Source organism: Phascolarctos cinereus, unplaced genomic scaffold (genome assembly GCF_003287225.1).
Source record: "Phascolarctos cinereus isolate Bilbo 61053 unplaced genomic scaffold, phaCin_HiC Scaffold_3;HRSCAF=262, whole genome shotgun sequence".
NCBI classification, from domain to species: domain Eukaryota; kingdom Metazoa; phylum Chordata; class Mammalia; order Diprotodontia; family Phascolarctidae; genus Phascolarctos; species Phascolarctos cinereus.
In genome coordinates this window covers 21308915-21333832 of record NW_027555736.1, presented here as the reverse complement: position 1 = coordinate 21333832, position 24918 = coordinate 21308915, and the positions used below count along the sequence as shown (strand labels likewise).

The window sequence follows — 24918 nt, the reverse complement described above, 5'->3', positions numbered from 1 at the left end:
CGCCGCTCGCTCAGCCACAACCGGTTCAGACTGGCCTCAGTGCCGGGCAAAGGAGGGAGAAGGAGAGCAGGGGGAAAGAACTTGGCCGGGAGGAGTGGCGGCGTCCCCGGAGGCAGGAGGGGCAGGGGGAGGGGGGTCTGGGGAGGAGGAGGAGGAGGAGGAGGGAGGAGGAGGAGGGAGAAGGAGGAGGTGGTGGCCCTAGGGCGACAGGGAGGAGGGGGCCGGCCAGCTGCTCCATGTGGCCGCCACCACGGGCTACTCGCTTCGCCTGGCCGGAGGGCGGCGGCTCCCCTGCGGGGCCGGTGCTGCGCGGCTCGAGAGGGGTCATTGCCCAATCCCCCTGCGGCGGCGGCGGCGGCGATAAATAGCAGCGCCCTGGGCCGCGGGGGCACCAGTGGGAGAGCCAGCGAGCCGGCGGGTGGACAGAGTGGCCGCCGGCCGGACAGGACGCGCGGCCGCCGCCGTCCCTGCGCCCCCCGGGCTAGCTGCGCCCCCCGCTCCCGGAGCAGGACCCCTAGCCCCGGAGCGCCGCCAGGTAAAGGGGTGAGAGTGGGAGAGCGTCGGGGGCAGGGGGGTGCGCGCCCGTGGCCACGGCCACGGCCACGGTGACAGCCACTCTCCGGCCGTACTTCCTGCCTGCCCTGGCTCCGGTGCGCTAGGGTTCCGAGCAGGAGCGGGGGTCGGCTCAGGCTGTCACTGGCCACCGAACAGCTTGGAACTGCTTCCTAGCTCGCTCACTGGGGATGTGTATGCCTCTGTTGGGGTATGTGTGGGTGCGCGTGAGTGAGTGTGTCTATGTCTGTTTCTGTGTATGCATGCACTCGCGACTAGTTCCTTTGGGGTTCTCTTTTCAACCCTTCTCAGAAGTAAGAGAGAGAGCTCTAACACTGGGTCTCCGCGGGTAGCTTGCAGAGTTTGGGACTCGGAGAAGCCGGACAGTTTCAGGTTGTGCTGTTTCTAAAGTTGTGTACTATCCAGAAACGTGGAGGCCTCCCTTCGCTTCGCAGCAAAACGGGGCCCCCTGGTCTGCGGAGAAAGGAAGGAGGAGCTGCCCGACTAGAGCACTCGCGCAGCGGGGTCCCGGACAGCAGCTCCCCGCTTGGTTGGAGGCTGTGGAGGATGGGAACGAGGAGGAACCCGAGGCGCTCTGCTGGGAGCGGGGCTGCAGACTGGCCCCAGGACCGGGGTGGAAGGGGAGCCTGGCGGTTGGTCAGCATCACTGAGCCAGGTTCAGCACCACCTGGTAGCTTGCGGGAGAGTTTGGGTTTCTCAATGGAAACTCGAGCAGCGGGCAGGCGACATCTATCAACTCCGGGAAAGTAAGCTTTGATTCTTTCAGATTTTGGCTCGTGTTAGGTAGCTCTGGCTTCTGGCCCAGCAGTCCCCATAGAATGTGGTTAAGAGCAACTTCTTGTACCTGAAGGTATTCAAAAAAGCGCTTCGGCAACGTCACTACCCAGTTCTTGGGTGCAAAGTATTGGACAAGAGGATTGGCGTCTGGTGAAACTGAGGAAGCCCCCGCCCCCACCCTGCCCCGTGCAACAGAGTCTGAAGAAAGGCTGGGGGAAGGTGAGAGAAGAGGGCAAGGAAAAGGAGGCAAGTTCCTTAATTATCCAGCAGGCATTTTATTAAGCAGCTACAGTATGCCTGGCATTGGGCTAAGGACTGGGGATACAAAGAAAGGCAAAAACCCAGTTTCTGCCATCATGCAAATAACTATGCGTGTACACGACCTCTTCAGTGTAAATGGAAAGTGTATCAGAGAGAAGGCACTGGAGGGGGGGAGGGACTCGGAAAATCCTCCTGAAGAAGGTGGGGTTTGAACTGTCTTGGCTAGAATCAGGCAAGCCAAGAGGATGAGGTGAGGAGGGACAGCATTCCAGGCTTAGGGGACCGTCACTGCAAAGGCCCTTAGTCGGGAGATGGAGTGTCTTACTTGAGGAGAAGCGGAGAGACCAGTGTCACTATACTGTAGAGTATAGGAGATGTGAAAGGTGCAAGAAGACTAGAAGTGTGTGTGTGTGTGTGTGTGTGTGTGTGTGTGTGTGTGTGTGTGTGGAGAGACAGTTTATGAAGGACAGACAATTTTATATTTTGATACTGAGGGTAATAGTGAGCCACTGGAGTTTGTGGAGTAAGAGAGTGACATGGCCAAATGTGTACTTTTGAGAAGACGACTTTGATAGTTGAGTGGAGGATGGAGTGGAGGTGGGGAGGGGGGAGACATGAGGGAGAGAAAAAGGTATTGCCAACTAGCAGGTGTGAGGTGATTAGGACCTGCACCAGCACGGTACCCTTGTGAGATTAGGTGTTAATGAAGCTAGAAACCACAAGGCTTGGCACAGATTGGATCTGTGGGGTGAGGGTGAGCGAGGAGTCCAGGATGACAAAAGGTTTAGAATCTGGGTGATTAGGATGTGGTGCTCTCCATATTAGGGACGATAATGAGTTTAGTTGGAGGCATGTTGAATTTACCACGTTTGTGGGACATCTAGTTCCAAGCACCCAACAGTCCCTCAGAGATGTAAGCTCAACATGTAGCTCAAATTCAAGATGTTTAAAACAAAAAACCAACCAGTGAGGGTAACCTGGTCTTAGAAGTACCCTCTCCATCCCTCTTTTTTTTTCCGGTCAATCTGCAAGTTGTCTTTGTTGTTGTCCAAAGGTCAGAGACTCCGCCCTCTCTTCAAAGATGTGAAAATTAGAAATCTCTTTTATTACTTTTGGGATCAGCTGATCAGCAGTGCGGCACTGTGGGTATAGAGCTGTCCTTAGAAATGGGAAGACCAAGTTCAAGCTTTGCCTTTTTTGCCCTACTAGTTGCTTGACCATGAGCAAGTCATTTTGCCTCTTCCTGAGAAAACCCCAGGTTTGCACCTAAAAAGGGATTTGGATCCATGGTTTCTACATCACACTTACTGAGTGTAGTATTTGCAATCTAATCCATTCAATCCAGTAGGCATTTGGTAAGCCCTTACTTACCATGCTTAATGGGACTTCTGGCCAAGTTTCTAAGAAAAATTGCAGAGAAGGTGCTGACCTGCATTGCTACAGGTAGTTTGCTCATCTGGGAGTTCCCTCTACCAATGTTATCACAGGTCCGGTACCTATTTCTATCTCTGCTTTGGGCATCCAAACACTCATTTACCATTTGTTAGATATCCTTGTGAATTTCTAAAGCTGACAACTCCTCATCCCTTGACCAATCTGGTGCAGTCTCTACAGATTTAGCTCCATTGCTGGTTCCTTATTTGGACCAGTACTGTCTCATATAATGAAGTACTGAATAGTTCAATGCTGGGAGTAGATACGAAGTCATGACTAGTAACTTTTGCACCCAATGCCATTGGCACAAACATGAGCAGAGGAAGGAGGAGAAAGAGTGGCCCCAGATATCATGAGGCCACTGCTGGGTTGGCCACTGCAGACAGCAAAGTGAGCTGGCTGGGGAGGAGCTCACAGAGGTGTGTCTGCTTACGGGAGGAAACCACAGGAGCTTCCTATTTTAATTATTTTTGCTAATTAGATGATACCTACCTTCAGTTGTTTCTGTGGAGCAGAACTTCTAGTACTGCCTGTATCTTTTAAATATTCTTAACCTGAGGCAAAGCTTTGGTCACACCATCCCAGTTACTGCTCTGAGTAAACATAAATGGAGTTAAAGGAGAGAGGTCTCAGCAAACTGGCAATGGCCAGGCTGTATTTACAAAGGAGGCAGACCTTCAATGGTTGATAGAGTATAAGTAAGTATGAATGAAAGCCTGGAAATAGTGGGAAATATTGTGTCCCTAGGAAACAGTAAGGAGAGCTGGCTGACTTGTCCATTTCCTGTCCTATAGACAGTATTTAACTCTGGTGCTATCTCTAGCTCTGATGTCCTTGGTGTTTCCTATAGATTCTTAAAGCCAATACACAGTTATTAAGCACTTGCTGTGTGTGACAAGCACTGTATGAGGTGCTGAGTACAAAAAAATAAAAAGAAAGTCCCTGCTTTCAACAAACTTGCATCCCTATGGGCACAGATAATACAGACAAAGTAAAGAGTATGCAGTTTTGCGGGGCCTTGGGAGAGCAGTAACAACTTGGTGGTGGGGATGGTGACAGGAAAGGTCTCTTCTAGGAGGAAGCACTTGAGCTGAGTCTCAGGTGAAGTTAGGGATTCTCAAAGGTAGAGATGGAGATGTACAGTAGATGTGAAGCAGGGGTGGGGGTTGGGGGGAGAGGACTTCAGTCTGTGCATATGCCTAGGGTGGGAGGTGGAAAGTTATATTCAGGAAATAACAAACGGGTAAGATTGATTTGAACAGAGAAAGCTTCATTTTTTCAGGGCCTAGTGAAGAAGACAGAGTAGGGACACTAGACAAGCAGGTAGTCAGGGGACCTGGGTTCTAGTCCTGGCTCTGCTAATAAATCACTGTTGGATCTTAATCAAGTCATTTAATGTCTCTGGACTTCAGTTCCCTTATCTGTAAAATGACAGGTTGGACTGCATGTTCACTTCCAACTCAGAAACTGTTTTGAATCCCAGTTCCTCCAGCCTAATTTTTCTCCTTTCCCCTTCAACATATTCTAATACTGTATGTAGCCATTCTCCCAACAGAAAATGCTTTGATAAATAAATGGTGCTCTGGGATAGGTCCAGAGAGATCTCTGAGGTCACGGGGCAGGTATTTTTGGTCCACTTGTACTGTCAATGTGGATTAGGGAAGAGATTCAAAGTAATATGGGAGTAGATATTTGCGGAAAAATTGGAGTGACTGGGATCTAAGTAAGGATCAACAACCTTATCTGACTTCTCTTGTCTATCACTTTCATTTGTTTTCAACAAAAAAGCTGGAAAAGGAGCTCTTGATGGACACAGGGACAAAAGAGCTAGGTGTCTGTCTTAATTTGTGTCCCAAGGAAAGGAAGCAACCCTCTTGGGGTCCACTGGGGACAGCTGGCCACTCGCCAAAATCACCTAAAGCTTTAGCAGTGTTAATTGGCCACCAGGTACATTTGAAATTGTTTTCCCTCTGAAGGCTGTGGCTATTAGCACTGTGACACATTTAGAAGTGGGCCTGGCCTCTGCCCTCATTAGACCCCATTGGAGCATTGGGTTCCTTTCTGGCTCACGTGTTTTAGGAAGGCCATTGCCATGTTGGAGAGCATGGGGAGAATGGTGAAGGACCTCAGACTCATGCCATGTGACAATCAGATGAAGGAATCAAAAATGTTCATGAACCCCTTGAAATCTATCCATAGACCCCTTGAGGGTTCATGAACCACAAGCTAAGAATCCTTTTTTGTTTTTTGCAAAATTCTGGTAAAACATAATTAGTCTGAGCTCAGGCGCTGTTTCCTTTTTGTAGAAGCAAAAGATACATTGCACCTTAAAAATAAAACAAACAAACAAAAACAAAGGAGAATGAGCTGCCTTAGGAAGTAGTAGTTGCTTTCTCACTGGGTTTCAAGCAAAGGTTGGATGATCGGATGCCTGGGGTTAGTGTCCAGGGAGCTTTGCTTCACATATGGGTTGGACTAGATGGCCTCAAAGGTTCTGTGGTCTTGACAAATTGACCCTTGCATTTTGTTCACCTTCTTCAACATAGAATTAAGAACCTTGAAGGATCCTTGAATTTCCATTGGCTTAATGAGTTGAAGGATTTTTGGCTTGTAGGCCCCTAATTAATGGAAAAGTCGAGATAAACCTAACCAGGTACAAGTGAAACATTCATGCACTCACATAGGTATAGCCTAAAAAAAAATCGCATTGATTATGCTTACCAGTCTAAGCTCCAGTTTACCTAGGGCCATGCTTTCAACACGGCAGCTTTAGTCAGTAGCTAGAGAAGCCTTGGTGAGGCTATGCGAGGTACTCACGGGTAGATTGTTGAACTTGGAGCAGGAAGACTGAGTCTGAATCCTTACTGTGCTCCTTCCCTTATCATACTTACCAGCTGCGTAGCTATGGGCAAATCTTTTAACCCCTCTGAGCCTCTGTTTCCTCAAATGTCAAATTGTTGTTTTTGTTGGTTGGATCAGATGCTGGAGAATCTGCCCTTAGCTTTATGTCAGTGTGGTATCTTGTAACCAAGTTGGTCTGATCAGGCTTGGCTTGAATACCAAGAATGGAAGTAGCTGGGAGGAAGGAAGCAAGTGCCTGATTAAATAGACAGCTAAAAGCATTTTCAGAGGGGAAAGAAAAAAGACAACACAAATCTTAATGTGACTAACAGCAAAAGAAAACTGGAAAGGAGAGGTCAGCAGACCCTAAAAATGACATTGAGTACAGGATGCCAGGAATATGTTGGGGAGATCTCTGGTTTTTGTCAAGAATTGGGCAGTCCCATGTTGTGATTGGAGCTCTGGACCTGGAGCCAGGAGGATCTGGGTTCATATGCTTTCTAGCTGTGTGATCTTGGACACATGTCTGTGCTTGTATCAGACGATCTGTAGTAAGTCATAGGGATGTCTCTACTTATTCCCTTCATTTCAATGCCTTTCTTTCTCACAAAAGGGTAGGTGGAGTTATTTCCTGATAGCGCTGTCTCTTCCTCAATTTCTGCATCTGTGAAATGAGGGAGTCTAGTGCTAGATTCCTAATCCCAAGATTGTGTTACCTGATATTTTCTCCAATTTCATGATCCAAGTTCCTTCAACACAATTTGTTCTTTGATCGAGGTAACACTTGCAAACCTCACTTTGTTCAAGTGGGAGTAACACAAGTGCACACACACACACACACACAAGCTACTTTTGACTTAAACAGTCCGCTCTGGTTGTGAGACCTGGTGGGGAAGAGCTTTCCTGAATAACCATGAGAGTCTGGTTAGCTAAATCAGGGGGATGGATTTCAAGACAAAGAAAGGTCCAAAGTGGATGCAGAATACTGGAAACTGTGAACCACTCCCTAAGGTTCCTGAAGTGTTCAGACTTTCTTCTTCTTTTTTGGCCTAGTTTCTGCTTTTCTAGGGGTACAAGTCAATAATGATGTCAGGAAGTATCCTCATTTTCAGAAGAATCCTTTGCTTTTTCTTTGAAGAGTAACAGTATGGTGTAATGAATAGCTGGTCTTGAAGCCAGAAAGTCCTGTGTTAAAGCCCTGCCTCTGACGCCGAGAGCCTGGACAAATCACAAGGTTTTGGTCCCTAGCTACCTCCTAAGACTGCTAACCTGGTGATAACCTTCATTGGTAGAAAGACATTTCCTCACCTGGGAGATGACAATACTAGTGAAATCGTAGGGTCAGCTCTATCCTTGTAAAACAACAACAACAACGAAAACCCCTGCTTCCCTAAGGATGATAAGACAAGTACCACAAGAACAAATGGGGAGTTGCTGTAAGGTAGCTAATGCTCCCACGTTCCCTGGCTCACCGAATCTTAGAGCCGGAAGGAGCCTCCGAGGCCAGTTAGTCAAATATATGAAGAAAGCTCTTCTCTGCCATCTTTTCTACAAGTGCCCTGCCCCCTTCCCAGCCTTCTCCTGGATCCTCCAGTGAGGGAAACTTCTCTGCATTCCCTTTTTGGGGAATGCTCTCATTGTTGGAAAATTTTTCCTTATATTATGCCAAAATTTTTGCTTTTCAGCTTCCGTTTGCTGCCCTTGGTTCTGCTCTCTGGGGTCAAGCAGACCGCCTAATCTGTCTTCTGCAAGGCAACTCTTAAGCCACTTGGAGAGGGTTGTCCTACCCCACCATAGGTTTTCTCCCCATGGGGGACATTGTTCTCTCTTGGTTCTCCTCCTGTATATTTAATCAATCCTTTTTTTTTTTTAAAGGGAATTGGGGTTAAGTGACTTGCCCAGGGTCACATAGCTAGTAAGTGTCAAGTGTTTGGTCTGAGGATGGATTTGAATTCAGTTCCTCCTGACTTCAGGGCCCCTTAGCTGCCCCTAACCAATCCTCTTCAGTCTCATTTGCTTCCTTATCATCCATATCACACTCTGACTTGTAGCTGTACATTAAGTATCAGACCCCAGCCCTCTTTCACTTGGTAATCCCTCAGTTCCCATGGGTTTAATTACCATCTCCAAGATGATTCTAAGAGCTACATTTAGAGCCCTAGTCTTTCTCCTGAGTTCTGGTCTCTCATTACCAATGGTCTCTTGGACACTTTGAAATAGATTTTCCATCGTCATCTTAAACTCAAAATGTCCAAAATATAACTCATCTTTCTGCTCAAACCCCACTTGCTTCCAGACTTCCCTAGTACTGCCAAGGGCACCAACATCCTTTTAGTCGCCCAGGTTCTCAACCTTAGACTCATCCTCTACTTCTCCCCCTCATTCATCCCCATCTCTTCTTTTCACTCCCGAAACATCTCCCACATATGGACCTTTTTCTCCAATCACAAAGCGGCCATCTTAGTTTAGGCCCTCATCACCCATCCCCTGACTTTTTGCAATCGCCTTCTAATTGGCTTCCCTGCCTCAAATACTCTCCCCTCCAATCTATTCTCCGTACAGTTGCTAAAGTCATTTTTCCTAATACACAGGTTCTACCACACCATCCTCGTACTCAGTGGACTCTTGTGACTTCTTGTTTCCTCTAGAATCACATATAAAGTTTTGTTATTTGTGTCTGACTCTTCATGGTCCCTTTGGGGGTTTTCTTGGCAAAGATACATATAAAATTGTCAGTCAGTAAACATTTATTACATGCTTACCAGGCACTGTGCTGGGTACTAGTCCTGCAGCTTTTGAAGCCCTTTACAGCCTGGCCCCTTCCTACCTTCCCAGTGATCATATTCTTTATTATTGGCCTTCTTTCTGCTCAGCACACACAATGCTCCAGCTTCGCCCTCCATGCCTTTATGTATCTGGAATGCTCTCCCATCTGGTTTCCTTCAAGAATCAGCTCAAGCATTTCTTTCTGCAGGCGGCTGCTTCTGGTCTCTCCAGATACTACTGCCTTTTCCTCTAAGGTTACTTTGTAACACCTTTGTACGTGTTCTATGAATACCTATGAATATATATGTTATTTTTGTTTTGATTTGTTTTTTAGGCAATTGGGGTTAAGTGACTTGCCTAGGGTCACACAAGTAGTAAGCGTCAAGTGTTTGATCTGAGGCCAGATTTGAACTCAGGGCCTCCTGACTTCAGGGCCGGTGCTCTATCCACTGAGCCACCTAGCCACCCCTTATGAATATATATGTAGTCTCACCATTAGAATGTAAACTTCTTGAGGGCAGGGGCTGTTTTTGCTTTTTCTTTTTATCTCTAGCTCATTGCACAAAGCTTGGCACATAGCAAGCCCCTAATAACTACTTGCTGATTGGTTGATTGCCAGGTACCAGGGATACAACAACAAAAATTAAAAGCAACATTGTGGCCCCTCAAATAGCCTATTTCATTTTAAATTCCTACAAAATTGACAAGTATGTCCATATCTTAGTGAATTGAATGAATGAGCTGGATGCTTAATTGTTAGGATCACACAGGAGTGTGATCTCCCAAAAGTGCCTCGTGGGGGTGAGAGGTTGGGTTAAGCAGGGGCAGGGTGAGCCAGCTGGCTGCCTTTGGCCAGGGCAGCTCATGGCCCAAGGATTCTGGCTCCTTGGGACTGTTCCCATTGAAATCCCAGAGAGAGAGACACAGAGACGCTTCTCTGCACTCTGTCTCGGGACTGAAGTTTTCACCCTCTGGAGCCCTAAGGGAAGAAATAAGCTTGTTATTTCCCAGCTAGGGAATGATGGGGAGGCTTTTTGGGGCTCTGCCACATCTAATGGTGGTATTCATGTGACCTCTCTCTGCAGGAACACAGGGGAAATACCCCAAGGGAGAAGGGGACATGGCAACAGCAAGCCTCCGGTTACCGTCCCAGCTATTGGCCCTTGCCTTCTAGACTGCAGCTGGCTTCACCAGCAAAGAGATTTCAGCTATTTTGTTCTCATCTTTTAAGCATTTCTGATGTTGGTTTTCTCTGGAGAAAATTAGGATCTTGGGAGTTCAGGTACGGGACACAAGTAGGGATGTTTTGTTGGCTCCATGTGAAGGTGCTTTTGCGTCACTGCTTTTCCTGCCCGTTTCCTTCCTCCACACATCTATACATTCCAGCTTTTCAAAGTAGCCCAAAGCGAGCATGACGATTTTAAGGACTGTCGGATAGTTTTTCTTCATCCCCATATTTGCATAATTCAGAGCTAAAACCATAGAAGCACACAGGATTAATAACTGTTTATTGACTAATTGACTGACACATTGTCCCAAAAGTCTGAGCTTACTTTGGGGCCCCCCCGTAGATTTAAAGCTGGAAAAGAACCATACACAAAAGAGCTTTGGTGGCTTACCAGAGATCACATAGGAAGCGGGGCAGAGCTGAGATGTGAACAAAGCTCCCGTGACCTCAAATCTAGCCCATTGGTCACTCCACCATGTGGCTACATATCTCCCATATCTTTGAATTCCTCCCATCTGCAATACATTGGGGAAATACATTGGGGAAACAACACTGATGGCTTCCCATTGCACTTTTAAACTTCTAGGGAGTTGCATTTTGCTAAATCAATGAACTGCCTGGTCATTCTTCCCTTGAACCAAAAGGCTTTAAGCCCCAAACCTGAAATATAAAGGAAAGGAAATCCTGATGGTAAATGTCTCCTGTCAATTGCTTGCTGGTTTTTCTCTATCACAAAAATGTAAGAGTTGTTGGGGGTTTTAAACAACATGCAAATATATAAGTTCACACCCTTTAATCTTTACTTTTGAAGAAGCTCTTCCATGAGAAGTAATGGAATTTTAGGATAGGTAGCCATTGACTGGCCAAAGGTTGGCCAAATCCCTCATGGCCTTTTAGAAAGCAGGACGGGCTCTCTGGGGAGCCAGTCTAGAGCTGAGGGAGGAGACAGCTTCGAAGAGTGGGACCTCTGGGAATTGAGAAAAAAGCTAGCCCTGGCTGTTGAGAGTTGAGCTGTGATAAGAAGCAGGCCCAGAGAACCCAGCAGAACCACCTGCCCAATAGATTCCAAGTCCATAAGGAACAGTATAGAGATACCAAGAGATGAAAAAGGACATCAGGGCTCCACAGTGCTGGGGGTATGAATGGCCTTGGCCACATGTTTTATCCCAGTGTGTACCTCTCTACCATTGTCTAAATATGTGTTCCTCCTTTTCCCACTGAGAATGTTATTATAATTCAGATAATTTCATTTAAGTAAATGCCTTCATTTTGAGTTAATTATGTCTACTACTTGACCAATGTAGGTAATCTTATGGATGGGGGCTTATGAGCATGCAGACCTACAGAGTACCTTGAACCTAGGGACAGTCATACATTCCTACTCTGGGAACTCAACCTGTGAGTGTAAGTTGGGGGAGGGAGGGGTAGTTTCCAGAGGAGGCCCTATACAATTTTAACTAAAAATATAATGGTAAATATTTGCACTAGCTATAACTAAAAGCACTTCAGGGGTACCAGGAGAAAATAATGAAATATAACACTTATAAAATAAAGAAAATAGATGCTTTGAGGATAACTACCTAAAATTATTATTATTAGTGATGATAATAATAGCTGATGTTTACATAGAATTTTAAAGGTTGCAAAAACACTTTGTATACATTATCTTATTTGTAGGCAGGAGCAATAATTCCACATGCATAGATTTCTTTTGATAATTTCATATAAAAATCAATGTTTTCACCTAGAGTTCTAATTTTATTCGAGCACTTTTGTGCTTTTAAAACATTATTTCTGAATTAAAAAGAAACCACCAAGAAACAAATTAGCATTTTTTAAAATAATGTTTGAGGGTTGCAGCTCCCCTCAAAAGATTGAAGAGAATGAAGGATCTGCTTCAGAAATCCCTGAAGGCATTTAGAAGTAGAAGAGTAGCCGTGAATTGTCAGTGGTCTGGGTTTTCTCCTGTATCTTCCTTCTCTTCTTGTGCTTTGTTTTTGTCTTCAGCTTGCTTGTCTGAGGCTAGAGAAGCAGTAAGGGCAAGGGAATCACTTAGGAGTGCTCCGGTGAGGGATTTGGACTCCTTTTCCTTGGTTCTGCCCAGCAGGAGCATTGGGGGAGAAGTTGCTGGGAACTTACATCAAGTCTAAACCTGATGTAAGAGAACACTGCCAATGAGGTCTCTGAAAAGTGGAATGGTCTGCCTTGGAAGGTGGTGAGCTCCCTGTCATGGGAAGTCTTCAAGCAGAGGCTAGGTGACCACTTGTCAAGAATGGGATAGATAGAATTCCTAGGCAGGCATGGAATAGGCCAAATAACCTTTGAGATTCCTTCCAGCTCTTGGGTTCCATTTTACTCATATTGGCTATGATGAATAAATTAGAAGTACTATTTTTGTTTCACTTTTTTTTTTTTTAAAAGGAGATCTGTAGTTTCATCATTTCAAAAAGCTCCTCTACCAATGCAGAGAAGCATCTGCTCTGTGTGGCAACAACCCATCTCTGCCGTAGTTAGAGGCCAGAAGGCTATCCTATGTCTGTGCCATACTGTTTCTTAGGATTAGGGTGTGCTGGAATACCAAAAGAACTGTTTTCAAATAGCTAACGTTCTTTTAGAAAGGCAATGGGACATAGCGGATAGAATGATGAATTCAGAGTCAGGCACACTTGGGCTCTAGTCCTATCTCTGACACACACACACACTGTCAGTGTGACCATAGGCAAGTGGCATAAACTTCAAGGCCTTAGACAACTCTCTAATTCTGATCTGCTTAGTTTTAGATGATAAAGATCTCCTTTGACATATGTAGGCAGTATTCTGTTACCATGACTCTAAGTAGGAAGGCTGTGAAGTCAGCCAGGGCAAAAGCCCTTTCTCACTGGGATCCACCCAGTGCCTCCCTACTTCTCAATTAACCTTGGAGAAATACTTCTCTGCACAACAGAGGTTTGGGGAGTTGGTTTCTGCTGCCCTTTCTAGTCCTAGGTCCTTGTATAATCCCCGTGCAATTTCAAGACCGATTCCCCAGGGCCCTGTGGACTTGGCAAGTTGTACATGAGTCAACCCAATGTTGGTACTTTGAACACTGAGCTTGGATGTGTATGAAATGAAAACAAAAAATGAAAAAGCTCATCGGGCAATAAGTAGAATTAGGAATTCTCCATGAAACCTCACTTTCTGTAGATATTATCCAACCTTTTGAGTACGTCTTCAGAAAGCTTTCTTCTTACATCTGGGGGTCTTAGTGTCCTGGAAGCTCAATAGGAGTCAGTGGGATGATGTAGGCTACTGTGATCTTGGGCTGCTTTGAGAGGCACAGTTTCTGAGGAGGTGTCCTTCAAACAGAAGCTAGAGAACCACTCATTGAATGTTTTTGTTTTTTTTTTTTTTACTCGGGATTGTAGGAGGAAGAGGGGGCCCTTCTTGCTAAGAAAAATCCCTCTACGTGCACAAGTGATCCTATTTCACCCTGTCATTTCATTAATCTGTCTTTGTCTACTTCCCTACTGTCTGCAAAAGTCTCTCCATCCTTAAAAAAACCCTCCCTTGATCTGATTATCCCCACTAGTTATCTTCCTATATCTTTCCTCTCTTTCGGGGCTAAATTTCTTGAGACAACCAGCAACAATTGGTACCTCCACTTCCTTTCTCTCACTCTCTACAGTCTGCCTTCCAGCTTCATCATTCAACTGAAACTGCTCTCTCCAAAGTTACCAATAACCTCTTAAATGCCAAATCTGTGGCCTTTTTAAAATATTCATCCTTCTGCATTTCTCTGCAACCTTTAACATTGTCGATCACCCCCTTCTCCTCTCTAATTTTTGGTGACCCTGTTCTCTCCTGGTTCTCCTCCTGTCTCTATGACCACTCCTTTTAATCTCTCATGCTTGATCTTCATCTAGGTCATGACTACTAGCCATGGGGGTCACCCAAGGCTCTATCATGGGTTCTCTTCTCTTTTCCTTTTTGGTTGGGTGTCTCATTCAGTGCCCATGGATTAAATTATTTCCTCTATGTAGATGATCCACAAATCTAATTATCTAGTCCCAAGCTCTTTCTTGACCTCCAGTCTTGCATCTCCAACTGCCTGCTAGACATCTCCAAGACTGAACTCATCTTTCCCCCTAAACTCATCCTTCTTCCTAACTTCTCCTTTGCTGTTGGGGGTACCACCATCCTCCCAGTCATCCAGGGTCCCAAACTTTGGGTCTTCCTTTAGTTCTCACTCTCCCTTACCCCATATGTCCAATCTATTGTCAAGTCCTGTTGTTTTGACTTTTATAACAACTCTTTTACTCTTCTCTTCTCTTCTCTTCTCTTCTCTTCTCTTCTCTTCTCTTCTCTTCTCTTCTCTTCTCTTCTCTTCTCTTCTCTTCTCTTCTCTTCTCAAAAGCCATATCTTTGGTCCAGGCTGTTATTACCTCATGCCTGGATTGTTGTATTAGCCTTCTAGCTGGCAATAACTTTTTTCTTCCCTGCTTCATGCCTTTCCCCACTCCATCTTCTTTTCAGAAGCCAACAGGATCTTATTAAAGGACAGATCTGATCACATCACTCCCCTATTCAGGAAACATCAGTTTAATGAGCTCTTGGTAAACTTCAGTGGCTCCCTCTTACCTCCAGATAACCATTTTTGTCTCTTAAAGCCCTTTGCATCCTGGCATCTTCCTACCTTTCCAGTCTTCTTTACTCCCCTCCAGGTGCCCTATGATGTAGCGCACTGACCTCCTTGCTTTTCCTCGTCCGTGGCACTCTATCTCCTGACTTCAGGCATTTGCCCTGGCTATGCCTCATGCCTGGAATTCCTCCCTCCTCATCTCTCCCTCCTGACTTCCCTGGCTTCCTTCAAGCCTCAACTCGAATTCCATCTTCCTTCTGAAAGAAGCCTTTCCTACTTAATACCAGAGCCTTTCCTCTGGGTTTACTTCCTCTATATCTGTATACCTGCTCTATATCTATCTTGTCTATACATAGTTGTTTGCATGTTTTCTTCCATTATAATGTGAGCTTCTCAAAGGCAAGGACTGGTTTTGCCTGTCTCTGTATTCTCTGTGCTTCACTAAATGCCTTACACACAGTAACTGCTTAGGAAGCACTTGCTGACTTAGCTGTGCTCTGCCCTCGGCAGACCTCATGGAGCATTGTCTTCTTTCTTGGGTAGCATATTTTAGGAAGGCTAATAGTCTGCTGGAGAATGTTCAGAAAAAGACAGCAAGAGCACCAGGCCTTCTTATACAGGTACAGGCTGATTGGATGCCTTCTGAGGTCCCTTCCACCTCTGAGATTGGTGACACTACTCCTGGTTTCATTTCTTGCAATCCAAAGTTGTCATAAATAACTTAACCAGAGTAAGGCTGTGGAGGCAAAATTGTCTTTTATTTTTAGCCAGTTAATGGGTCACTATTTCTCAGTCAATTAAATAAGTGGCTCATAATTTTTGCTTGAAATGGGGCCATAGCTGTCCCTCTGCTTTCAATTCCATTCATTTTAGCAAGCTTTAATTAAGCACTTGATATGTACCTTCAGATCAATGTATACATTTCATAAGTCAATCAGCATTTATCCAGTGCCTACTGTGTGCAGCGCACTGTGCTAGACCATGGATACAAAGTTAAAATGAGAAACACTTCTTGCCCTCAGGATGCTTGCACTCTACTTGGAAGAATACAGCCTGTACACAGAGAAACAAATGTTAAGTAATTGAGGGAGAAGAGAATGCTAATAATGAGGTAGCATCAGAGAAGCCCGAGTGTAAAGGGCTGAACCCAAGGCTTGGAATAAGCTAAGGACTCTTGGGGGCTGAGGTGAGGAGGAAGGGCAAAGGATTAAGCATTTCTGCATGAAGAAGCACCACTCACTGAATTATGTTAGTTAGTTTTGGTCATTCACTTTGCAAGTCGACAAACATTCATTAAGTACCTAGTACGTGCCCGTGTTGGGGATTCAAAGTCAAAAATCAGATAGGCCTTGACCTCAGCTAAGGATTTTAAGGGGCTGAGTTTCAGGCTGAGTTCAGTTTTATTTACATCAAGCCTGAATGAACCTCTCTGCAAACAGGCCAGGTTATACAGTCAATATGGGTCAGAGGCAAGATTTGAACTCAGGGCTTGTTGACTTTTGGTAAGTGTTATAAAATATCCTTTCTATCCCCCTCTCCTGCCTGGAACTATCCCTCTTGCCTGCCTCCACCCACCCTTGACTCTACTTTTCAAATCAGCTAGGATAGTCTCAGGTAGGGTTGAAGGTAGCCAGCCCGGCGGGGAGAAAAGAAAGGGTGAATCACCCACCTCACCCCACCCCCAAGGCTGATCTGCCCTTCCTCTGACCCCGGGACAGACCTAGCCCCTCAGTGTTTCAGGATCTGACTCATCTCTTTATTCTCCTCTACCTCTGGGAAGAGTCTAGACCTGTTCATTGCCCCCAGACACTTCATCCCTGCCCTGGCTATAAAGGGTTTGGGGGCCCCAGTCTCATTCCTTTGAAAGGCAGACAGACCTTGTTTCAGATCTTTGGTGTAGTCCTGACTGGAAAGTTTCCTGACTGGATCCAGGTGGGAAAAAAGAGGAGACTGGCTTTTTAAAACTTCTAAATTCCTGGCAGTGGAAAGGGAAGTGGGTGAGTCAGTCCTGGGACTAGGGAAGAAAGAGAGGGAGTAACAGGAGAGCCAGCCCAGTATTCCTGGAAGGGCCCCCTTCCTCCCCTGGCCTGGCCAGGCTCTCCCCTTGCCTGATGGAGGACAGGAATAGAGAACACTTGTTTTGGAGTCAGGAGACCTGTCCAGGGCCTGTCACTCGTTCTATGGCGAGTCATTCAATGTCTCTGAGGCTCAGTCTCCCCCATCTGTAAAAGGGGGACAATCATACAGTTCTGCCTCCCAGGATGGTGGGGAGAAAAGTTCATCAAAAGACTGTAGAAATGTAAGCTCTCCAATCCAATAAGTCTTTAATGGGCACCTACTATATACCTGGAATTGTACATTATAAACAGGCAGTTACATACGTAATAATTTGAAAAATGAGAGAGAATTAACAATTGAGAGGAGGGGGCTGGTGACAGGAGGGGGCAAGTGACCCCCTGAGCTTTGGAGGAAGCTCCAGTTTCTACGAGGTGGAGACCAGGAGGGAGTACGTGGAGGTCAGCCTTTGCCAAGACTTGTAGGTAGGACATGGAATGCCAAGTACAAATCATAATGAGAGGCCTCTTTGGCTAGAATGCAGAGTGCATAAAGGGGAGTAAGTAATAGGCAGTCAGTCTGGAAAGGTAAGCTGGACCCAGACTGTGAAGGCCTTTTAGTGCCAGACTGAAGCATGTGTATTTTATCCTAGAGTCAACAGCACTTGTGTGAAGATTCTTGACTGACAGAGCACTGTGGTTAGATTGGTGTTTTATAAAGATTATTCTGGAATCTGCTTGGAGGATGAATTGGAAAGGAAACATAGGACCTCAAATCTAAAGCTAGGAGGTGGCACACTGTTATTTATGTTGGCAAGAGACCAAAATAATGACTTTTTCTTTTTTTAAAAAAGAGTATATTAAAACTTGTCTAATGTGGGACTCTGACATCCCACACCAGTACACTAGGTTCACTCAGCCTGGGTGAAGGGTTGAAAAAAGATAGCAGACAATTGGCGTGATTCCAGTCAGAACTGAAACTCCACGAGGCCGGAATCCTTCCACTTGAGGAGTCTCTGCAGTCATTCATTAGCCTTTTTGCTCTTCACCCTAAGCCTGCCCCCTGTGTTTCTCTTCTCTCCTCTTTCACAACACAAGTGACAGTTTGGAGGAACTGAATCCCGTGCCAGAGATTCTGACTTGTAGAGTTGGGATTCCTCTTAGTAGAGACCATATGGGGACATGGAGAAAAGAGCTAGGTTTTGATTAAATGGGTAAAAAATGACTGCGCAGATTAAGACATGTGGTCTGATGGATGGCCCACAGAGCACTTTCATCAGCGCGTCTATGTGGGGCTGGCACTGCAGATGGATAGGGAGTTGGGCCCCAAACTGGAGAGGAGGGAGAAAGTGGGCTCTGTTGCCTTTGGGAAGTCAGGCAAGAATTCTAACCATGGCAAACTGTTTCCTAGTATTAAGGCCCATCATTTTAATAACAAAATTCTTGTGTCAGGGCCACATGGCTGTCAATCTGGCATGCTCCCATTTCTGAGAGGTCAAAGCTACAGGTGACCCGCAGGGCCATGGAGACAAGCATGCCAGGCATGAAAAGGTTGTAACACGATTTCAATGATCAAGAAATGTCAGAAGGAGAATCAAGGAAATAGATGCTTGGCAAAAGAAGTGGCCAGTCATGTAGGGTAGGCTGTCAGAGGGGTCTGAACCTAGAAGAAGGCCCCTAGCATATTGGATGGCAGGGCCTCAGCAGAAGACGGATAGAAAAGCAAATGAGAAGGTATGGATGGGTGACAGTATATACCATCGCTGAGATAGTCCATGTCGGTCTATGCCGGTTTTGGAAATATCATCTTCACAATGAATTATTAACTGTGCTATGTTTGTACTGTAACAGTCATTTGGGTAAGACTTGGACCTCTGCCAGGTTGGGGGGGGGGGACAAGTTGCTAAAGACCCTACGAGTTCTTGCCAGTTTGAGAAGAGACCCTATTGTGGGAACAGACCTAGAAGTTTTTCCATTACTGCTAGAGTTTGAGGGCTCTCTGGAGAGGGCCTCAGAGCAGACAGCTGAAGAGATGGAGAGGTTTGGAGAGGTGAGGAGTGAGAGACAGGCTGAAAAAGAGGGAGGACTTTGAGAATTGGGCTGAAAAGAATGAGCAACATGAAAGCAATGGACGAAAGGAGAAATAAAACCAGGGCAGGGCTGCCATGGGCCCTACAGACATCTCAGGGCAGAAGACCTGGCCTGAAAGTACCGGCGGTTTCCATTTCTTAAAAATGATCTGCTCTTACCATAACTTCTCTTTCCTGTGACTCTCCATTAATATAATGGCTGACTTTTATATAGCACCCACTGTGTACCAGGCAGTGTGCTAAGTGCTTTATAATTATTATCTCATTTGATCCTCATAACAACCATGGAAGGCTGGTGCTGTTATAATCTCCATTTTACAGCTGAGGAAACCGAGACAAAAGTTAAGTGACTCGTCCAAGGTCACATAGCCAACATGTGTCTGAGGTCAGATTTGAACTCAGGTCTTACTGACTCTAGGCCCTGGTGTTCTCTCTACTGCTCTACCTAGCTGCCTCAGTAAGATATTATAACTTACTCTGCTCGATTCTTTACTGGAAAGTTTCTGGTAGCCTGAATCCTTACCTCATCAATCAGGACAAGGATTAGCTAACAATGAACATCAATTGAAGTCAAGGCAGAAAGTCAAACCTCTGCCTAAATGTTAGGAATTTTCCTGACTGGGGGCTCAGAGCCATTGTGATGGTACTTTTTACTTTTCATTTAACATAAACTTTAGGAAACAGGGAAGGGGGCCGTGTGGACCTGAGGAGTCATTATATTGCCTGCCCCCAGCTAAAGAAATGACAAACTGTGTGTTTATTTTGTTTTTTGTTGTGGCAGTCAGGGTTAAGTGCCTTGCCCAGGGTCACACAGCTAGCAAGTGTCATGCGTCTGAGGCCAGATTTGAACTCAGGTCCTCCTGATTGCAAGGCCAGAGCTCTACCTACTGCACCACCTAGCTGCCCCTGACAAATTGTTTTAACAGGGTGAGGCTGATTAAATCTCAGAGACAAAGAGGACTTTCTGGTCCCAGTTCAGCTGTTTAATGAGTTATTATGACCTTAAGCAAATTTCGTCTCCTGTTAGCCTTCTAGCACTGATCTATGATCCCATTAATTTCCCATCGTGAAGCCCTTCCTGCCCCTTCCTCCCTGCCAGTTTTAGGACCTTTCTTTCCAAGATTCTCTTTGCTTTCTGTGTATTTTGTATATCCCTGGATGTGCCACGTTCATATTGTCTCCTCCGTTAGAATGGAAGCTCACTGAGGGCAGGACTGTTTGGTTTTTGTCTTTGCACACCCCAGAGCCTAGCACAGTGCCTGGCATTCACTGAGCACATAATAAATGCTTGTTGGCTGGCTCAGCTTTTGACCAGTTCTAAAATCTGTGATCTTAAATCTTAATATTTTCAGCAGGGGGGGAGGGGGAAGGTAACCTGGTATGGTGGTATGCATTTGTCTCATGGTCAAAGGTCTTGGGTTCCAGTCTTACCTAAAGTTACCAGGGGATGTCGAATTGACTGCATCAAGAGATCATGAAGAAGAAGACCTCAGTAAAGTTTAGCTCCCCAAAATATCATGTCCTGGATTCAAGAGCCCAAAGATGTATGCCCATATTGTCATTCATGCCTCATGCTTCTTTTTATTAATTAAGCATAAAACATGGAACGTGCTTAATTTGCACAGGCGTATACTCTTCTTACCCAAATTGTATTCGCTCATTTGTCTCCCTCCAGGAGAATGTAAGTTCCTTGAGGGCAGGCGTAGGCTCTTTTTCATTTTGTCTTTGCGTGCCTAGTGTTGAATGAATGCATGAATGAGACAGTACTTTAACATGGTGGACACAGCCTACACTAAGTTCTAAACGTCCTTTTCTTTTGTGCTTTCATTTTTGCTTAGGACTTGCCGCGGAACCACCTCCTGATTTCGCTTAATGATGGAATCCAAAAAGCCTCCAGATGGTGGATGGGGCTGGGTGATTGTCATCACCTCCTTCTTTACTCAGTTTCTGTGCTATGGGTCCCCATTAGCAGTTGGAGTCTTATACCTCGAGTGGCTGGATACTTTCCATGAAGGAAAAGGAAAGACAGCCTGGGTCGGATCCCTTGCAAATGGAGTTGGCTTGATTTTAAGTAAGTAGCTCTAAGTAAATGCCTTGTCTTGTAAAGGGAATTGAAGCATCTGGTATTAAGCTGCATTAGTGACCTCTGATTTGAAGTCTGAGGATCTGGGTTCAACTCCTGACTTTTCCACTTTGTACCTGAATGATCTTGGGCAAGTCACCTTCCCCTTTCAGGGCTTCCATTCTCTCCTCTGTAGAAGGAAGGTATTGGACATGATAATCTCCAAAGTTTGTTCTCACTCCACATCTGTGATCTTTTGATTCTAGGGCCATCTCACAGAGACATCCTTGATCAAACCATGTAAGGTGGTGGACAGGGCAAGGGGTGGAAGCAGAAAGTGGTGTCGTATGTACTGCCACCCAGCATGTATGGCCCACAGTACAGGGTCATTCCGTGCATCCAGCATTTATACTAGAATGCCCTAACAGCTTGTTACTTCCCCATGGTCCAGTGGTTTGGACACAGGACATTCAGTTCAATTCACCAAACATTAATTAAGCAGTTATCACACCATGCCAGGCACTGTGTGAATTGGCAATACAGAGGCAAGAACAAAGCTGCTCCTGCCCCCGAGAAGCTTTCATTCTACCTGATTACATCTGGCATGGATTTAGCCATACCTCTATGAGTCAAATCACATTCCCTAGAAGAAAACAACCACTTGGTGAAGGGGACAGGACACTAAATTTAAGGTCAGAGGACCTGGATTCAAATTCCTAGTGCTGCCATCTACTACCCATCCAAGCAAGTCATATTACCTCCATGGGGCTCTGTGAAATTGAGGGGTTGGGTGATATGGCTTGCTCCCTCCCCTTCTTCTACCCCTGAATGCATTTCCACAATTGGGTAATATGCGTTCTTTTGATTAGTAGACCTAATAAGATTGCAGAGTCTAAATTTTTTTAATAATCAATTTTATAAGGTAATCCTAACAATTCACAATCAACTCTTGCCATACTAATTCTTGGTTTCTAAGATTATCTTGAAATACTACAGGCATGTACTGATCCTTCATGCTTCCTCTTAAGAAATCCATTCTTCCAAGTCTCTCCAGTTTTCTGAAATTGCCTGATGATAGGAACTAACATTTTAATAGTGCCTTTATGGCCATGATTTCATTTTCTCATTGGAACAGCCTTGGGAAACAGGAACTTCAGATATTATTGTCCTTATTTTACAGTTGAGAAAACTGAGAAGTTTGCCTTTAGTCACATAGCTAGAAAGTATCTGAGGTGGGCTTTCTATCCAGAGACCCATCTTACTCTGGATCTAACACTCCAGCTACTCGGCCAAGATGCTTTTGGGAAAGAAGTAGTTCTTGAAAACTGCTGTAAAGATTTTAATTTTTTGTCTAAAAAATGACCCCCAAGTCTACCCGGTTTACAAGTTGTTGAATTTTCTCCTAAGCATCAAGTCTGAGATATTATAACATCATTCAGTCCTGCCTCCTTTAAACCTCCAACTAGCTCTAAAGGCCCAGCCCTGAAGCTATGTCTGTATCACTCATTAACAGAACGATTATAGAATAGTTTGGACTGTGACCTAACACTGCCGTCATCGGTCCTGGCTTGTCTATCAGACTGGTCTTGCAGTTTTATGGGAAAAGCACTGGAGAAGGCTCTAAGGCTGTTTTCACCTCTTATCAAGTAGATGACTTAGGGAAAGTCTTTTCCATCTTCTGGACCTCAGCTCCCTCATCTGTGAGATGATATTTAAGGTCTGGAGGCCACTATTTCAGGGTAAAAGACCCAGTAGAACCACCTGCTTCTTCTTCCTACCTTTCAGACCCAACCCCTTTGACCCCCTCCCCCCAACTTTCTGATCTGCACCAGGAGAAAGAGAAAGTTTCTCATCTGCCTTTGGTTGCAAAAGCATGAGTTTGTTGTGTTTTGTAGGTTATATTGCAATGCTCGTGGCTGGGGTATTGCTGTTTTCCTCACTGTTGTACTATTTAGTCTGTGAGGTTTTGCAGAGTGTAAATGGTTCCCAGAAATAGACATAGAGCTGAATGATAGAGAGTAGGCTCTTCTTCAACTCACAGCAGACCCCAAAAGAGCAGCAATGTGTTGTGGTCTGCCAATTAATCACAAAGATGTAGATGAGCAGTCTTTACAGAATCCAGGTCTTGGGAAAGACTTTGCTAATAATGATTTACACTTCTGGGGCTTTCCCCCTCAACAAGTGTAGCAGATTGCAGTATGAACATGAGTAGCAAGTTAAAAATCCGTTGACATTTGGCTAGGTTCTTCTCTGTAGGTGATTATTTTTCACTTCTTTCTAACATTTTCATAATTTTCAAAAAATTTCCTTTTGTCCCCTCCCTTTTTTTATTTTTTTGGTCTAGACCTTTGTTAGTCGATCGACCAACAAACATTTATTGGCACTATGTGCCAAGCAGTGTGCTAAGTGCTGGAGAGGTATAGAAAGGCAAAAATCAAGTCCCTGCTTTTGGAGAACTCACATTCTAATGGGGAGACCATAGCTCAATAACTAGGTACCTTCAAGATGTATTTGCAGGGCAAAAGGAAGCAAAATTCAGAGAGACAGAGCTAATATGGGGGCGGGACAAGCCTCTTGTAGATGGTGGGATTTGAGCTGGGTCTTGAAAAGGGACCCAAGAGATAGAAGTGAGAAGGGAGAACATTCAATGCATGAGGGCAAATGGCCAGGGCAAAGACATGGAGTCAAGAGATGGGCCCTCCTGTCTGAGGAAGAGCAAGTCTGTCTGAATTATTAAGTATTTGGAGGGGAAGCAGAGTGTGAGAAGATTGGAAAAGTAGGAACGGGCCAGGTGGTGAAGAGCTTTAAAAGCCAAACAGGATTTTCCATCTGATCCTGGAGGCAATGAGTAGCCACCGGGTTTATTGTGTAAAGGGGTGACACGGTCAGACCCTACTCATTGGGAACATCCCTTTGGCAGCAGATGGATTCCAGTGGAGAGACTTTGAGATAGGGAGAACCACTGTCTCCACTGTACAGGTGTGAGGGCTGTCTGGAAAGGTTCTGGGTAAAGATCCAGCTGGAGGTGGCCTGGGGTGGGTGGCCTATGATTTAATTAGTTTAGGGAACTTCTGGTGTGGAAACTCCATCTGCCTCGAAGATTGGCAGCTGCTGTGTAACCTACAGTCTTAGAGTTGCCTGCCACACTGAGTCACATGTGTGGACTAACAAATGATAGAATTGAATAGTAATTTCTTCATAATCTAACTGAAAAGGATGAGATTAAATGATTGGATGACCTCTAACATACCTTCTGGCTCTAAATCTGTGCCTATTGCTTTCCCCTCATCACGAGCACGAATTAGCATTTAGAAAGGCACTAGGGAGAGGTCAAACCGCTGTATTGTACTCGGCTCAGATCCCATCTGAAGTACCATGTTTCCAACTAGGTGCCTGCCTCATTTTAGAGAAGACTTTGAGAAGCTGGAGAATGAGATGGTGAAGGAGCTTCAGGCCAACCCAGGGGAGGATCAGTTTAAGGAATGAAGTATTTAAATTGGAGAACAAAAGTCTTGAGAAAGGGCAGGGAGAGATCATGATTAACCAAGCAGCTTAGAGCATTTGGGGGAGGGACAAGACCTGTTTTATCTGGTCCCCGAAGGCAGAAGTAGGAATAGAGCGGAGAAGCGTCAGTCCCGCAAATCTGGGCTGGATGTCAGGAAAATCTTTGACAATTAAAGCTATTCAAAAGGCTGTTTTAGGGCATTTTGAAGTCTTCAAGCAATCTGGATGGTTGCTTTAGGGGGATGATTCTTGTTAGACTAGATCGCCCAGAGGTCCTTTCCAGTCTTGAGACTCTGAGCTTTTGTGATCTCTAAGACCCCTTCAGCTCCCTCAGGGAGAGGAATGAATGAATGAACAAAAATGGCATTTATTAAGCCCTTACTGTGTGCTAAGAGTTGGGGATGCAAAATAGAAGCAGACTCAATCCCTGTCCTCAAGGAGTTTATGGTTTAATAGTAGGGAGATAGCACCCAAAACATAATAAAGACTTTACAAGCTATCTTTGGGAGTGTGCTTTCATGCTCAGTATTTATTGAGAGGTTTACAGCCTTATGAATTTTATATTTGTTAGAGCCAGATTTCTACTTATTTTCTAAGCCTGAGAATTCCAAAATTTTCCATCATTTGAGTAATATTATTTCAATGTCCCAATGGCTCCTAGTCCATGATGTAGAACAAAACTGATCGTACCAATTGGATTTATAAGCACA

At 45.1% G+C, this 24918-nt stretch overlaps 1 protein-coding gene across 5 annotated transcripts in view; it reads left to right on the top strand.

The window, feature by feature from the left end:
* Positions 1-189: 189 nt before the first annotated feature.
* SLC16A9 (solute carrier family 16 member 9) overlaps positions 190-24918 on the top strand; it is a 60063-nt gene continuing 35334 nt past the window's right edge. For 3 of the 5 annotated variants that reach the window (XR_013485147.1, XM_020998180.2, XM_020998179.2), the window contains exons 1-3: positions 190-535; positions 9738-9934; positions 20481-20713. Coding sequence is in view for 4 of the 5 variants with exons in the window: in XM_020998180.2 (XP_020853839.1) it covers positions 20515-20713 (199 nt within the window). In the remaining variant the exon portion in view is untranslated. The remainder of the gene's footprint in view (positions 536-9737; positions 9935-20480; positions 20714-24918) is intronic. The other 2 variants (XM_020998177.2, XM_020998178.2) reach the window with 2 other exon arrangements.